Source organism: Aphis gossypii, chromosome 1 (assembly GCF_020184175.1).
Source record: "Aphis gossypii isolate Hap1 chromosome 1, ASM2018417v2, whole genome shotgun sequence".
In the NCBI taxonomy this organism is placed as follows: domain Eukaryota; kingdom Metazoa; phylum Arthropoda; class Insecta; order Hemiptera; family Aphididae; genus Aphis; species Aphis gossypii.
This window is the reverse complement of record NC_065530.1, coordinates 59048286-59066788: the sequence shown is the minus strand read 5'-3', so window position 1 is coordinate 59066788 and position 18503 is coordinate 59048286. Positions and strand designations below refer to the sequence as shown.

At 25.5% G+C, this 18503-nt stretch overlaps 2 protein-coding genes across 3 annotated transcripts; one reads left to right on the top strand and one right to left on the bottom strand.

Moving 5' to 3' along the window:
* Positions 1-317: 317 nt before the first annotated feature.
* On the bottom strand, positions 318-6003 carry LOC114128528 (glutamate dehydrogenase, mitochondrial). Of its 2 annotated transcripts, XM_050196931.1 has the most exons (9): positions 5781-6002; positions 5244-5726; positions 3600-3800; positions 3102-3188; positions 2677-2864; positions 2494-2610; positions 2273-2434; positions 1997-2201; positions 318-1935 (listed from the first exon to the last, which is right to left on the bottom strand). In XM_050196931.1, exons 2-9 carry the CDS (start codon positions 5623-5625, stop codon positions 1664-1666), a joined length of 1614 nt encoding a protein of 537 aa, XP_050052888.1. In that variant the 5' UTR covers positions 5626-5726; positions 5781-6002; the 3' UTR covers positions 318-1663. The 2 variants fall into 2 exon arrangements, with proteins under 2 accessions (XP_050052888.1, XP_027848852.1); XM_027993051.2 differs by having other exon boundaries at positions 5244-6003.
* A 61-nt stretch (positions 6004-6064) lies between these two features.
* On the top strand, positions 6065-9099 carry LOC114128529 (uncharacterized). The gene is made up of 3 exons (XM_027993052.2): positions 6065-6439; positions 6527-6619; positions 8636-9099. Exons 1-3 carry the CDS (start codon positions 6407-6409, stop codon positions 8828-8830), a joined length of 321 nt encoding a protein of 106 aa, XP_027848853.1. The 5' UTR covers positions 6065-6406; the 3' UTR covers positions 8831-9099.
* Positions 9100-18503: the final 9404 nt, after the last annotated feature.

Sequence of the window (18503 nt, the reverse complement as noted above, 5' to 3'; positions counted from 1 at the left end):
ATTTATTTGTCATGTAGTTTTTCTTCCAGCAGATGCTAATTAATTAAGAAATGATCTAATTATAATATAGAAAACTATAATTTTTTTTGCAAACTATGTTATGTTTGTACTTTGTAGACTTGTAGACATTAATTATAAAGTTATTTAAAAAAAAAAATCATATTAACATTACACTAAATAGTAAATGTATTAGGATGAAGAAACCAGTAGAGAACTTACTTAGACTAGTATGAGTAGTTTGACTCTAAACCAGGTAAACCATACAATTTGACCACGCAGGTAACACCGAAGTCTAATAAAATGAACATGGAACCAAAAATTGTAATACTTGATTTATTCTCCTATTAAAATTTAATTAATTACTTCTACAAATTTCCAACTTTGAACTTCTTGATTTGATATTTGATTGCACACATAAGTAATACCTAAGAACATCTAAATAATTCAACAAAACTAACAATTCAACTAAAGTAATTAATTATTCATATATCATTGACAACAATAACAAATATTAATAAATATAATTTAAACTTTCATATTAAAAATACTGTACGAGTAAGATCATACTTTAAAATAAAAATACGTACAATATTAACAACATGAATGTATTGTCAGTTTTCATATTAAGTGGTGATTACAAATACATTAATTTTAATACAATTTCTAACAAATAGTTAATACTTTTAGTTTTTAAAATTATTAACTTAAAATATGACAAAACTTCCAAAACAAAATAAATAATTTGTATACTTCTTTACGACTTCATAAAATATGAAATGACTGTTGATTTACACTATCTTTAGATGTAAATATCAATAAACTATAAGTTAAAGTTTAAATATTCCTTATAAAATAAAGAAAAACATAAATTTACTCACACTTTCAATTACATGATTATGATATTAAAATTATTGTGATATATTATGAGCACAGATTAGTAATTTGTACTTGTATATTTAATTAAATTAATTACTGTAAGAATTAGATTTTACATTTACCAGAAGAACATAAAATTAGATATTCAAAAATTTATAATACAATACTGAATAAACACGTATACTTTTTTTTCTTAAAAGTAAAAATGATTTGGAATTTTTCAACTTTAAAATAAGTCAATATAGTTAAACAATGTTTTCATTATTTTAATATAAAGAAAACAATTAGCCAAATTCATAAAATGATAATTTTATTAAATTAAAACCTATAAAATATAACTACAATTTTAACAGTGTTTATAATAATATAATTTCAAATTTCAAATTTGAATTATTATTATCAAAAATACTGATACTATAAAATCATAATTTTTAAGTACAAATTCAATGTTGTGAAGTATATGGAATTTGGTATTCATTAGGACTCAAATGAATATTTATGTATATATAATATATATAAATATAAATATATATTTTAAAAAATAACAAACATTGATTTTGTACTATAAAGGAACTTTTTTAAAAGTATGTCTTGCTTAAAAGATGAATTTTGTTAACAAGGAAAAAGTTATCTATTCCTTTGTATTAGTTTTATTAATGACTGATCGTATATCAACTTGGTAATAATAATTAAAAGTTTACTGTAGTTAAAAAATATGAATTTGGCTTGTTTGTCAAATACCTAAATTCCTTAATAAGCTTCCACCAAAATAGTAGAAAAAAATGAATTAGAAAGTTTGCCCAGCTTCTTTATAGGTAGTGAAAATTTTCTCAATCGAGTTAATATAAGCAGCAGTACGAAGATCAAGACCCAAGTTATATTTCATGGCAGTTTTCATAATAGCTCGAGCTGAACGTTCCATTGTATAATCTAATCCAGAATGCACTATATCTTTTTCAGATGCTCCTGATATACGTTTTTGGAAGGATTCAGAAGGAGTAACAGGAATTCTTCCTCCCACACGACCAAAACGACGTTCCAATGATTCTTGCACAGATTCTACAAAAAGTTAATTTTAATAACCAATTCCACGACATTAATACATTACAATATTTTTTACCTAATAAATGGTAATTTGATTCACGTTCATATTTGAATGTTAAGCGACCATATGAAACATGGTTTAAATTCTTTAACCATTCAAAGAATGATACGGTTACACCACCAGCATTTATATACAAATCTGGTACAATCAAAATGTTCCTTTCTATTAGAATTTTATCAGCAGCAGGAGTTGTAGGGCCATTAGCAGCTTCACCGATAATCTGAAAATAAATGTTTTTATAATATTAACATCAAATGTTTATACTTAAACTACTTTTAATATTTGATTTACTTTTGCTTGGATCTTATGAGCATTAGCTGATGTTATAACTTTTTCGGTAGCAGCTGGTACTAATATATCACAAGGTTCATACATAAGGTTTTCACCCGTGTACGGCTGAGCACCTGGGAATCCTAAAATAGTACCATTGTCAATTCTCCAATCTTCTAATGCCTGAAATGATAAATAATTGTTAAAAATATATTTAATTTTTATGAATATAAAGTAATTACTTTAGGATCAATGCCATCTGGGTTATAAATAGAACCATCATGTTCAATAACACCAATGCATGTAGCGCCTGCTCTATGCAAATAACGCATTGAATGTAACCCAACATTACCAAAACCCTTGAATGATAAAATTTTAATTAAAAAAGTATATAATTGAAGACAATAATAATAAAGTAAGCTAACTTGAACAATAAAAGTTTTTCCACCCCATCCAGGTGTAGTACCAATTAAACTCATATAATTGGCCTCCATAATGAAATTTTCTAATCCATGGAAAACACCTCTACCAGTAGCTGATACACGACCATGAATTCCACCTTGATTAATTGGCTTACCAGTTACACAAGCATGAGCGTTAATGTCTAAATGCCCTATTAAAAAAAAAAAAAAGATAAAATCAGTACATAATATTTACATTAATGTAATAATTAATAGATGGTTTGATTTTCTATTTTTGTAAAGGTTATCATAAATTTTAATTCAACAAATATAATAGAAAAAGTTGAACTCATTATAAAACTTTAAAATGTGAATTGATAATACATAAACATGAATAATAATAATAAAAAAAAGAATATTTATTGTTATATAATTATAAATATTATAACCTATAGTTTTAGCATATGTATCAGCTATCCATGACATTTCACGTTCACCAGTTCCCATATCTGGTGCAGGTACATCTACACCGGGTCCTGAAAATAAAAATAAATTTATAAGATTACAGAAATATCAATTTTAGATTTATAGATAATATACTTTTATTTCTTATAAATAAAATAAAATTGCATTTAATTAATGTATGATAATTTGTATAAACGTAATTTACCATATATATAAATAAAGTGTAAATAAATAAAATAAATGATCTGCTAGAACACTTAATTTACTATTAATTTATTTCCTATTAAAACCCTACATTTTTCAATGACCCTATTATCATCATCAATTGACGTTAATCCTATTATTTATGCTATGGCGTTTCCGACAATATTTCTCACGATGTAGTTTGACATAATTTAATTTAAGGTCATGATGAATAAAACTTTGTTTTGAATTACAAATTTGTTTGATCACTTAAAATTAAAATATGTTTACATACTAACCAATAAATCCTTTTTTAGCCAATTCCAATGTGAACCGCCTGGTAATTTGCTCTAATTCATTTTCTGAATACAACTTTGGATTTATTTTAATGCCTGCTTTTGCACCTCCAAATGGTACATCAACACATGCACACTTAAAAGTCATTAAAGCAGCTAAAGCTTTCACTTCATCACGAGAAACATCCAAAGAAAATCGAATACCTATAATAAAATTAATAAATTATTGTACATAACTCTTTGAATGTTCTTTTTAATATTTATGATAATGAAGATAGCAATTTACTATTAATATTTTAAGCTAACTATATTAACAAATTAAATATTACTCTACAATTTATAACTCATAATTGTTATTCAAGCTTTATTAGCATTACAATAAGATATCATCTATCTTAAACAAAAGTAATTTTTAAAGAGGTTATAATAACAATTTTATTATTAATTCTATTATTAAATTGTTAGTTTTAATTTTACTATAATTATTATAACATAAAAAAATTAAAGATATCTCATACTTAAAAATGACTTTAAGTTTAAGAGGCTTATAAATCAAAAATAGGTATATAATATCAAATAATAAACTTTTTAAGTTTAAACTGTGCAAAACGGAACACATAGATAATTATGAGTACCTATCTAATCTTTAAATACTAATTAATGTTAATACTTTGTACTGTTTTGAATTTGGATAATACACTATATTATTTATGTAGATATTCAGTTCTATATATTTAAACATACTTAAATTGGATGAATGAAGAATTTAATATTATAATCTTAAAATATTCAATTTGATATACTTTTTTAAATTAGTTTAATAAATGCACTTAATATTTTTATGTTAATTTAAAAATTTAAATTTAATATTTTATTATTAATCAAAAAATTAGAAAAAATTGAAAAATAATTATTTAGAAGTACCAAATATTATTGTTTTCATAAGTGACAATAATATAGAATATCTATCAATTAAAATTTTGATGACTCATTCCTAACTAAATAATTATCTTCTGAAAAAATACTACAACTACATTATGGTCACTTAAGACCTTGCCACTTGCATACTTAATTTTTAACATTTTTTAAGTGGTTTTAATTTTTAAATTTGAATAGTTTATTAGTGTATAAGTATTTAAACATAATATACTAGCAATAATTATATCTAATAATTTAAGAACCAATTTTAGATATTTTATGCTTATAATATTCTTAATACCTATTGTATATTCTCTAAGTATAATGTCGAAACAATAAACAGTTATATTTAAGTACATGCAATATCTTAACTAAGTACATGTTTTTTTTAATGTTTTTAACAATAGGTAATTTAATTGATAATTAAACTCAATTTAATAATTTACTTACTAAAACACAATCAAGTAAAAAGTAAATTAACTAAAATAAGTAACCAAAATTATTTTAACAAAACAATAAAAGTTTAGTATTCTTGTTTTAATATTTAAACATTTAAAGTAAAATATTATTAAATATTTAGGTATATCAATGGAGTTGAAGAACAATATTTAATTCCTAATTAGGTACACTCGTATATTTTTTACTTTATTTTACATTTTCTAAAATAAAATCTGATATAAAATTAAAATAATATACTTAATGAAGTTTAAATTTTAGTCCAAAACTAACCTCCTTTACATGGTGTTCTATGTGTACTGTGCTGTGCACGATAACCAGTGATCATCTCATAGTCACCGCTGTCCCTGCGAACTGGGAAAGATGTCTCCAGTATGTGATCGCATGGCTGCATGCCCAACAATATTCCCTTAACTTTTTTTCTCTTGTCTTCCACAGACATCTTGGCTTTGATGTCCTCGACGAGCTTGTCCTCAGCCACCTGACACGCACGATGGAAGAAATATTCCACCATGTCAAAGAATCGTGGATTCTCGGCCGTAGGTACATCCTTGAGGTGATCAGGCATCTCATGGAGTCCACGAGCAGAGGATATGGACGTCGTCCTTAGGACACATTCCGACACATTACGTCCTAAGCGGCTAAGATTGTACATGATGACAAGGATGACTATGTATGTATAGGAGACAAAAATAAAATAAATAATAAAAGAAAATGAAATGAAAATTGACCAAAAACTGAGCGGCACACCTAAAACTAAAATTAAATAATAAATAACAGGCAATCAGAGAGGAGACAAGTAGTGCATACTTGGCAGCTGCTGGTGTACAACTGACGACGGACGAATCGATATACCGGTGCCCGGTGGATATTGTATAACAGTTTATCGGACGGACGTGCCTCCTCGGCAACGAAGACGACAGGTCGGCAGTATTGTTAGGCTGTATACGGAGATCGGATCGCACTATTCGGTCTGGCAATATTACAAAAAATAATAATGAATATGGCCGAAATGGGAGGGGGTTAAGATTATTCTGTAGGGAATCGGATACGAAATCGCGCGCGTGCGTGTAAGTTGTCTGCGAGCCGATGAAGTTGTATAATAAATTACAATTCTGCGCAATCGTAACCGCGGTCGTCCATGTCGTTGACGAGATACCGCAATGATATGGAGTGAACTGAAATAGGACTTTTTAACTTTTGGCGGGAACGATAGTCTTATCACCGAGACGGCGAAATGAAAACAGATAAAATCTATTCTGTGATGAAAGTATACCAAGTACAGACTGAAGTACTACTGTACTACTGTAGTAGAAGTACCTATGGAGTATGGACTACAACAATATTAACTTTTAACAACATTCGACAATAACAAAAACGAAGACCACTGTAAAAAAATTGTCTTAATTATTATTTGATGTATTTTATTGAACACTATGGACGAAGCCATACATCACTTGGAACAAGTTGTAAGTACTTACTGATTGAATGTGCTTCCTATATTGTTTCGACATTATCTATTATTTTTTTCATTAAAGTCAATACTCATTTTGTAGGTGACTAATATTGAAAAAAGAATAGACACATTAAGTTGGAAAATAAAGAAATTCGAACGAGTACTCTTTTCAGAAAATGAGACATCCCACTCGGTAAGTACAATATAATTAACTATTATATAGAATTTATTGCATAATATTATGTTTTAATTTAACATTCATACAATTATATTATTCAAATTTAATTGATTTGTTTATGTTCATTAAACTTTGTCTTGTTATAACTATTACAGTTAAATTAGTATTACAATAATATTTTAATTTAACGACAATATTACATACCTAGTATACTAATTGAAGTTATAAGACAATAAAATAAAATTGTTCTTAAATGTATACCTATTTAAATAAATAATAAATTCAAGTTAAAAATTCTTAATTTGATATCTAGTTTTGGTTTTTTAATTAATCAGGAAGAAGATGAATGTTTAGATTAACATTTATTTGCAGAATATTATTTTAATTAACAATACAGTTTTAATTGTATCAATAAATGTAAGATAAATTGATCACTAACAAGAAGTTAGATTTTAAAATTGTTTTATAATGTCACATTTGAATTGTTTAAAACTACTTTAAAAAGTACCTTATTAATGTTGTTTATTGAATAAATGAATTTTATTATTAACTTATAACTTATAAACATTTAAAGTAATAAAAGTAGTATAGCTTATACTATAATATACCCATATCGAAAATTATTTAATGGTATTTTTAATTATAAAACTACAAGAATTATAATAATTGCTGTGAACTATATACATTAATTAGTCACCGAAGTAATTACAAATAAAATTTAACATTTTTCTTAAACATATTCAATTATGTCAATAAATACTAAATTCAGTCATACGTGTATTAAATCATAAATCTTCTAAATTATGTTCTAAATATTATTAAATCAAAAATTAATTATTTTTAATTAGAAACTGGTATACATTTAACTAATTGTTCAGTTATTTTTCTTTACACTTAGAGATACTAATTCAGTGATAACCCCCTAAATAGGGGATTGTGACTTTACCCAATACCCACTAATTTGTTACTAAATTTGTTCAAAAATATTCCCTCAGTATAAAATACAATATAATGGTATAATATCCTCTCTTCCTGATGATTAGTCCTAGTTGTGCCACTGTACTTATTAACAGTGTCACAACTACCGAAGATACTAAGAGTTCCAAACACCAAGATCATCTGTTTGATTTTAAAAATAGTCTATTATTATGATTTAATCAACTAACATAATTTTGTAATTGTAGTCCACATGTTTCAACTGAGTTAAATTTTTTTTTTATTATCTACCAAACTGATTATTAAAAAATTGTATTTTGACAGGGCCATTTAGTTGATAAATAACTAGTTGTGACTTGTGGCATACTATTTATTATTACTGATAAATTCAAAAAATAACTCTTGAAACTAAATCTTGAAAAAAAAAGCCACTTATTACTAATAAAAACACTAAACATTCAACAATTATGCTCTAATTATTAATATTACCTATTTAGTATTCATTTTAACATAATATATTACCTTGGCATCACACAATCATAACATCATATTAATTTATTTATTTAAATCTAAATATTAATATTTAATAGCATATACATATTTACATGACGTATTCAATAATTCTTAATGTTTTATTCCATATCTGTTATTACTCTATACTTAATCCTTTTATATAAAAACTTGTGAGTTAGGAAATTTACAATAATTAATTTACAATATTAATTTTAATGTAGAAGATAAAAATCATAAAACAAAGTGTTCTATAAATGTATAAAGCTACACAAAATAAATAATAATGATTTATATTATTTATATTAGTATAATATTTAAATAAATGAGTTTTAATTCTCATAAAATAATAAATAAATTAAAATAGTATGAGTAAAATTTAATTCAACATTTCAATAGCATTGTTTTCTAATGCTATGGCTTACTGCAATTAAAAAATCTATTATACTAGTTTCATTATTTTTAACAGATTTTTCCAAGTACCCTTGAAACAAAGTAATCAAATTGATAACTTTTCAATTCAAAATTAGGCCAAATGAACCTTAATAAATGATATTATTGTTATTATTATTATTTTTAATTTAGTGTAAAATGATGTCCATGATGGCTAATTTAGAAGAAACATGCCGTAAATATAATGAGGTATTATTAATGGTGACCGAACATAAAAATGAACAAAATGCGTTCACTGATACATTACAATTACAAGTAAATTTAGTTAAAAGCAAAGTTGAAACTTTACGAGCAATTATGACAAAAGGAAGATCAATTGAGTTCTAACTTAATAAATTAATGATTGTTAAAATATAAATAAATAGGCTTAAGTAAATATAATTTTTTTAATATAAATATATTTATTTTTTTATACATTTTTATTTATTTTTAATTCACTTAAACGATGTATATAAATTAACAATTTTTAAAATATGTAGGTACTAACATCTAACATTAGTAATTACATTTCATTTCTGTAAAATTATTAAAAATGAATGTTTCAAATGTTTCAATATTTGTTAAGTTATTTTGAATAAATGAACAATAATGTAATATTTTGTTTTTGTGTTTATTGCCCTTGAATAAAATAATAGCAATCACCCATCATCTGACATACCATATTATTAATGTTTTGCATTTAAGGAAGTCAATTAACCTTGATCCCACATAAAATGACCGTACCTATGTTTGAATTCTTTTTGTATGAGATAATTGTCTGTACATTTATATAACTTGTAACAATATTTCCATAAAAGATTCAAGACAATTAGACAAATCTGTTCACATAAGCCACTTGTAGCTTGTAATAGATAAAGAACATTGGACAAATCAAATTCAAAACATTTATTTAAAAATACTAACAAAACGTGCAGAGGGTTAAATACTTAATTACCTAAAATATTAAATTATTGAAGTATTCAAAATACGTAAGTAATTTGAATAATCATACATTTCTGTACCTGTAGGCTTTAAACAGTGAAACTATTTGCAGTTTGTTATTATAAAAATCTTACTATGGAAAACCAGTTTAAGGCGTGCCTATAATATTATGTAGACAATCAGTCACGCGTCATGTTTAACTCGTGTAATAAGGCCAAGAGAGCTTAAGACGCTTAAATATTGACGATAAGATTTTTCCAGACTTGGGTTTTAACGAGTAAACCACTATAGAGTTTGAAAACAAAAAAATTCAATATCGCATTATAGATATAAACAAAATATAAAGTAGGCAAGTGCATAATACATATTAACATAATAACATACTTATTATTTATCTACAATGATAAATATAGGTAACAAGTTAAATTTTAAATAAGAATATCAGTAGATAATGTAATTGTGCCTTGTATTACTATACACATTTGAACTTTCGAATTCCAATGATTTCCCTGTATAAGTAATCACCCAATTCATATTAATATGGACTTTATTATTATAATATCTAGTTCGTAGTTTGTATACATAAGTACCTGTTAATTGTTATAATATCATGTAATACGTACATTGTAGCCTGTAGGCAGGCAGGTACATCGTACATCGTATATAATATTATGCACAATCAGCTGCACTATGAGTTTCTACTTTATCTATATAGGTATTATAGATTCTGTATGGAACAACTTAGGTGATAAATGAATAGGTACTTCACAACATTTTTTTTAAACTTGAATTAAAGAAATAAGTTAAGTGGAAAAATAACACATTTTTTATGTGTGATTTAAAAGTATAGCGACAAGTAGTTTTTATCATTCCGTGATTATTCAAAACATAATAATCTTATAAACTTGAAACGTTATAATTTTACTTAAATAATAGTTTCCTATACATAATGAAATTATTAAAGTATTTATAAGCACTTAAAACTAACAAATTCTCTAAATTTGTTTTGTGTTTGAAAATAAATTTAGACTCAATTAAAAATCTTGATAATTTAATACTAAATCCTGCAAAAGTACGAGTACCTAACTCCTAATAGCAATTTGTAGACTTTAGTTATTAGAAGTAACAAATAGGTTCATGGCCATTGGTGATTGGTCTACATTGTTGTATAATGTAAATGTTCAAATTTTAATAGAAACTTTAAAATTTTAAAAATACATATCATGCAGTATGGACATTTTTTATAAATACCTACTTGAATTTTTCAAATTTCGACAGAATTGTATTTTAATATGAAAAATAATTATTTTAGTTATTTTTTACTACAAAATGAATTGTTTAAAACATTTTGATTAATTTAAGCTATTTTTATGGACACGTAGTTCACTTATCCCTCGTATATATATTTTTTTAACTTTCTAGGTTTTACATACTGTTTTGTACTGTGTTGAAAATTTGAAATGTTGATATTTTTAACTAGCCCCCTTATTAGATAAAACTGTATACCAACTTTTGATTTTCAAATAGCAATAATACCTATTTTTGATAACGAAAATCTATGAACCAATTGAAAAAATTAATAATAACGTTTACAATACTTAATTTGAGTTTGCGACTTATGAACGTTTAAATAATCATTCAATTTTCTGCTACTGGGCAATTTATCAAACCTAAAAGTCAAAACAAAATGTTATGTCGATTTAACGATATTCATAACGACCATAACCGATAAGAACTAATAAGTATAATGGTCATACTAATCGGGCCTTCCTATCCTATCACTACCCCACCTTGAACACCCAGTCTATAATCTTTATTCTGTATGCACTATAGGATAAGAATAAATATTAACTGCCCAGTAGCAACATATTGAATGAATATTTAAACATTCATAAGTCGCAAACAAATTACTCAAATTTAGTACCTACTGTAAAGTAAAAATTATTTTATTTTAATATGCTTATAGATTTTTGTTATTGAAAATATTTTTGTATAAAAAAAATTATTTTTAAAATTCCTAATACTTACAGAGTTATTAACTGGTTCGTGATAAAAAAAAATCATGTATTATTGTAAATTTTTATTAAAATAATATTAAATTTTAACGTTATAAAAAATAAAAAATGCATGTATAAGAAGAATTTTAACATATTACCCAAATATTTTGGGTAATTTTTTATATAATCCATACGTGTTGTTTTACTCGATGAAAATTTGTCAATGATATTCCTAATGAACTTCTGTTTTATTTTTTTTAAAAAAATTAGGTGTAATATGTATTGACATGACTCAGCTTTAATTTGGGCGGTGGTAAACTCTCCCGATTTTTAAAAATAGTACTCTTCTGATGACCCAATGGTAAATTCTCCCGAATCAATATTATGTTTACCTGGAGTAAATATGTAAACTCTCCCGGGTCAACATTGTTCAAAATTCAAAGCTGCAATAAACTAAAAAAAAAAAAACAAGTAAAAACAGTCATACCAAAAATAAAGAAAAAACTATAACTCAAAAAATCTTAGATTATAAAGACAAAAAAATAGATACCATAAGTTTTTTAAAATCTGTATTCCTACTATAAAAAAAATAAATTTAAACATTTTTATTTTATCATACGTGTATTTAGATATTTTGTAAATAAGATTTATTTTATGAATTTTTATTTTTTATTCTATAAGATTAGGTATAATATAACTCATAGCAGCTAAAGCCTAAAGGCATTAATTTATATTATTATTATTATTATTATATGATTGACTATTTTTAAATGAAACTTAAATGTATATTAGATTTATTTTATGATTTTTATTAAATTAAATTAGTAGCAGTGAAGACTAGGGAGAGTTTACATGTTTCCGTCAGGTAATATTAGAGTAGTCAGTAGACCCGGGAGAGTTTACAATAGCCCTTTAATTTAGTTTTAAATTTTTTCCACGGGAGCCGTTTAGGAATTTACCTGTTTGTTAAACTTTTATTGACGGGAGCCGTTTGGAAATCAGTAAACAATAGACAAGAATACGAGAACCCTTTGGAATCCGCCGATTTTTATACCTTGAACACCATTCTATTGTAAATAGGCACACACACACGTTACACATATAGGTTCTATACTGATGTACCTATAAACTAATTGACTCATAAGTTAATAAAAAGTAACAGCTATAATAGTAATATTGTTATATAATAATTACTATTTAATAGAGATATATTGGTATAGATATGCGATTTGTTTTAGGTAATAATTACTCCGCATTTTATATAATAGAAAAAAAATTACTATCATCTAGGATTTTTTTTTAGATTCTGAACGGAGTGATAAATGTATTGATTTTACAATGATGTGTGTTTTTTATTTTTGTGACTGTCATCACATTTTGGAGCAGTAAAAGTGCTTAGATTTTTAGACTCAGCCCCGTTTTCGATAGGGATAAGTGAATCAAGTTGGTACTTTGGGGGGTCAAAAGTAAAAAATTTCCATTACTTTTCAAAAGCGTTAGAAAAAACCCTAAAAAAGTAACAGATAAACAGGAATTTTTACGCAAAACCAGTTTTTGACCAAATCGATTTTTTTATATGGTTTTAATTCAAAAAATAATCACTGTAAATACTTGAAATTTTCACCAAATATTTGAGTTAGTGTTATCTATATACAATTAAAATTTCAAGAAATTTTGACTTTTTTGAGTTATTTATAGACCACTGAAATTTTAGATTTTTATGAGAATTTTTTTTTGAAGTGTCGATAAAAAAATTTTGGATGACCAAAAAAACTTGTAAATTTAATACAAGGTTCCTTATGAGTTGTTCTTATTGTAGCAAAAAAAATTAAAAATCGTTAGTTACAATTTTTTTTTATAAGCGTTTATAGTTTAGATTTTTACGAAATCTGTCGAAATCGCGAAAATTTGCAATCAATTTTGAAGTTGAAAAAATCATAACATTTTTTGTACTATAACTGAGGATTAAAAATACAACACTAAGTTTTCCATAAGTTTTCCTTCAAGTAGCTATAATGAAAACTCGAAACATCATTATAGGAAAAATTTTATATGCGTTTGAATTTTTTAATTTTTACGAAATAGCGTAACGATAACGATTTATCCTCAAACGATTTTAAATATTTGTTATTATTCAAAAAGTATACATAAGTATATATAAGTCGTAGATACTTGAAAATTTCACTAGTTATTTAGATTGGCATTTTCTTTTCATGATTTAATTTTCAAAATATTTTGACATTTTTGAGCTATTTATAGACAACTGAAATTTTCAATTTTTCTGAAAAAATTTTTTTGAAGTGTCGATAAAATTTTTTTAGCTAAGTGAAAACACATGAAAATTTAATGCAAAGTTTCTCATAAGTTATTCTTATAGTGATTAAAAAATTATAAGAATACATAAGCGCAATTTTTTTTATTAGCATTTGAAGTTCAAATATTGACATAAATTCGTCAAAATCGTGAATATTTGCAAATTATTTTGTAGGTATAATTCATAAAAAATTTTGCATAAGTAGCTAGGAGTTGAAAATTTAATACATGATTTTTCATAAGTTTAGCTTACAATAATTATAAAAGAACTTAAATTTTGGTATATTCAGGCCCTTACAACATAAACCTTTTTTCACCAACCACTGGAAATTACATCCTAGGCTGAAAAATCATCTTCGTTCAGAATCGTTTTTCGTATACAATGATATTTATCATTGGATTCAAATTTAACACTCCTATAATATATAATAGTGATCCAAACGGCACCTAATGTACCCACTTACCCACTTTTTTGTTATTTAAGATTTAAGAATATAAATATTTATGAGAAACTCTGAAATATTCCGACGAATTCCGCTGAGAATAGTTTCAATATTATTTAGCCATTTAGGTAGTATAAATATATAATAATTGTTGTATTGAATTTGTTTTTAATGTATTATACATTATGTAGGTATATATGATTTTATAATTTTCTATTTCTATAACCTATAGTTCCAGTCGTTCCAAAAACCGATAAAATATGAACAGTTATCAAAATATTAATATATAAAATATAAATTGTTATTCATTCATATAATAGTCTAAGACCGCTAGTCATTGCCCATATTGACTCGTAGTCACTAGTCAATAATTATTTCCCTATAGTTTTCACAAACTATTTAACTATGTTTTGCCAATGACGTCTATTGACGTTGCAGATGAGAATAACCAATAAAATTATTATTAAAACCGTCATAAATAAGCACCCGTATAAGTTGTTATCACAGCTATAGTGTAAGTTAATCAAGGAACTAGAAACTATATAAAATAGATTCTTATGAGTATACCAATATCCATTTCAAATATAAAAAATTAATTGTGTACACATCGGTTGGGTGTTCAATAGATAAGTATTAACTACATTTTTTGTTAAGAATAAAATAACCAATCAAAAAATAAATAATGTTAGGTAGGACAGGTAGGTATATCATTAGTTTAAAATATAATTAATCAATGGTAATATCTACAGATTATTTTTAATTTTTAATTTTTTTATATAGTTAAAATTACTATCGATCAATTCGAACGATTGAGAATGTTAAACCTTAGCCAAACATTTGGGAACACTTAAAATTAACTAAAACTTATTACTAACCCAAAAAAGAATACGATTGAGAACGAATTTACGTGCAACGGCAACGTTGCCATATTATTTCGGCGATTGTAAACTGCGCCCACGCCCCACAATACAGGTAAACACAAAATTACACATGTAAACTGCGTAAAATTTAAAAAACCAATAGCTATATTTTGCAAAATTATCTTTAATGTACCTATACTTAATTCGTTACATCTATGTATGATATAATATGAATAATTAAAATAAAAATGAAATTAGGAATTAAAAAAAAGTATTATTTAAAAAAGTAAAATAATTACAAATATTTCAAATCACAACATATTGTTGATACATATTCATCAATTGAAGTTTGCAGACCATTATTATATTTATTAACTATATTTTGTAACTTTTCGCGTTTTTTTTTTTTTGTTTTAGAATTTTGGTATTTAGTGCGTTCATTTATACTATTTAGTTAGGATATATGTTTCTATTTGAATTTCAATCATAGAGACTTTAATAAGTCAAAAATTAATAAGTTAATAAACAATAAGTATTAAGTAGGGCACAGTTAACATTACACCTTTTTAACATAAATAAAAGTTTGAGCGCAGTTTACAAAAAAAAAGGTCATTTGGGTGCAGTTAACGTATGTCCCATTATTTGACTATTATAAGATTCAGTAATATATATATGATATATCTACATAAAATAAATATTCTTTCGAAAAAGTTATAAATAAATAATTATAATCTTATATAAATATATGATTAAATATCTACCATCTAATAAATAACAAATTTGAAACAATAATATCTATGATTATACCTAGTAATTATGAACTTATAATCGTACATGACTACATTTATTATGTAAGTACATTATTATAAGTACCTAGATGAGTCAGTTGAGAACTTAAACTTTTACTACCAATACTACCTATGTAATCGAATCTACATTTTAACATTTTTAACAAGCATATGATATGATATAATACTATATCAGTTTTAGACATTATAGACTTGACAGAAAAGAACAATCACGCCTATGCTTGTCTCTCACACACGCACTCGATCACGTTAGTAATTGTGTAAGCAAAACTGCAAGAGTAGGTACTCATATTATCCTATATTAAACTGATAATTCTTAAGTACATTAACTACAAGATTATGTTTTCTACTTTTATGTGGTTTTATATAAATTTATAAAAAATTAAAAATGATGTTAACTAATAAACTAAATCAATTCATTTATTGAGATATGTATAATACTATATATAGTCTAAAGTCTTCATTTTACACTTAAAAAATAAAAAGTAATAATTAATAGTTATTTATTGCCTTTTTCTGTTGAGCTGTGTGTCTTCGCTCAAAAGTATAGGTATACAGCTTCAAACCCAGTTAAAAGTTCGATTTTGTTAACAACCGTAGCCCGGTGACCAAAATCAAAACCGAAGGCTCCTATTTTTATTTATTACTCCGTCTTATAATGATTCATGATTGAAGTCGCAGCAATTTTTATTGCCACCCTCCACCAAAAAAAAATTTATTTTTTTTATTTATTTTAATCATATAATTTATTTATTTAATTATTTGTTATCATAATTATTATTAAAAATTATTATAAGTTATAATCAACAATGTTTTAAACATATGAAATAGATAATAATATACCTTATTGTACAAAAAAAAAAACTCAACAAATTAATGTAAAAGTGCATATTATAAATAACTTTAATTAAATAAATTATAAAATATCAGTTATTATAATGTATTGCTGATGAAAAAATTTTAAATACCTAACCTCAAATAGAAACCTATTATTAATTTCATCTTTATTTTTAAAATTAATGATGTCTTCTTTAAAAAACAAATAAATTAAAGGATTCAGATTTCAGGTATTGCAGTTAGCTTAATAAGATCTAAATTTAGTTTTTAGTTTAGACAATACTCGTTCACTTATAACTTAAGTTAATTATAACGGCGCATTGGAGTATTAATGGCGGGCCAATTTTTAACATTTTTTAAGTTAGTGGTGCGCAGCCTTTCAACCCCCCCCCCCTTCCAATAACATCCCTGAATGCTGTACTTTTCTGCAACGCGCCACGGTAAGGCGTCTATAACGAATTTTTCAATGGAGTGAGTAATAAACAAATAATATTAAGATTATAATTATAATAAATTATATTATCGGATAATCGCCAATCGGATAGACAAATATAAATGAAACACAAACATATCTAGGTATATTAACTACTTAGTATAACGGTATAACTAGATAAGGTAGGTACCTATAATTATCGTGCTTCTAAACATTCTGTGATGACCTGCATATCTTTAAGGAGTACTCTCGCGTTCAAATGATTTTACTTAGATTTAAAGGTAAAAAACAGAGCTAACAGTTAAATAACAAATTAACAAGTATAGTGGCTCCCTTCGCCTACTGGCTCCGGTTGTCGAACTCAATTTACCTTTCTTCACTTACCGGCTCCGATCATCAGACTCGATGGCCTGTTAAAGTAACATAAGTATATTATAGAAGCTTCCTTCGCCTACCAGCTCCAGTTGCCAAACTTGAAGACTTCCGCGTGGCATTAAAATAGTATTCCACGAATACGTAAAAACGTAAAATAGCTACCTAACTTAAAAAGGATATAGGTAACTTCCAAAATAATTGTTTGCACAAAATATAATAAGTTTATAGCACCATAGCTCTTAATTCGTCAAAATACATGTTTCAAAAAAAAAAAATAATAATAGTAATAAAAATCACTTGGTAACTATAAACTGCAATATTATGCCTTTAATTTTGCGGGAAAAATAAATTCTAATCGCGGACCAAATCAGTTATAGGTAAATACACAGAATACGGTGAATGGTAACAATTTAATACCTAGTGTCCTAGTAGGTACCTGCCTATTTAGTCAGGTAACTTTAGACTCAACAAAACCATTAATAACTCAACTGAAATAGGTTGATTGTAAAAGTTTAAAGACATAGATCAAATTCGTTAAAATTGATGTTATTCTAAACCATTTTACAGCTAATGTGATATTGTGATTCACAGCTGTCATTCAGAACTTACAAATTGTAAATTACAATGACCGATAGAGTGCGACTATGCAACAATAATTACAAATTTAGTACCTACCTATTTGCAAATAAATTATTACGTTAACAATTCTTATACAATAGTGAATTAATTAACTAAAAACAAGTCTATATTTTCTCACGAAAGAATATATTTGAATGGATTAATAATAACTGTTACCTATATATAGGGTCGTAGGTCATAGGGGCTAAAATACTGTGTCCCCTGAATAATAAATGTGTCCTAAGTTTTATAACGTGTTTTTAGTCTTGATTGCAGAAATAAGTAATACGCTTATAAGTAATAACAAACATTTAGGAATTTCAACACAATTCTTGTACCTATTTATTTTATGTACCTTTATTAATACCAGTATCATATAAATAATATTTATGTG

Coding starts and splice junctions, on each gene's coding strand:
- LOC114128528 (XM_027993051.2), bottom strand. CDS start 5,625: ATGTACAATCTTAGCCGCTTAGGACGTAATGTGTCGGAATGTGTCCTA. Junction 3,801..5,243: donor TAGAACACCATGTAAAGGAG/GTTAGTTTTGGA, acceptor ATTTTATTATAG/GTATTCGATTTTCTTTGGAT. Junction 2,865..3,101: donor TACATATGCTAAAACTATAG/GTTATAATATTT, acceptor TTTTTTTAATAG/GGCATTTAGACATTAACGCT.
- LOC114128529 (XM_027993052.2), top strand. CDS start 6,407: ATGGACGAAGCCATACATCACTTGGAACAAGTT. Junction 6,440..6,526: donor TACATCACTTGGAACAAGTT/GTAAGTACTTAC, acceptor CTCATTTTGTAG/GTGACTAATATTGAAAAAAG. Junction 6,620..8,635: donor AAAATGAGACATCCCACTCG/GTAAGTACAATA, acceptor TTTTTAATTTAG/TGTAAAATGATGTCCATGAT.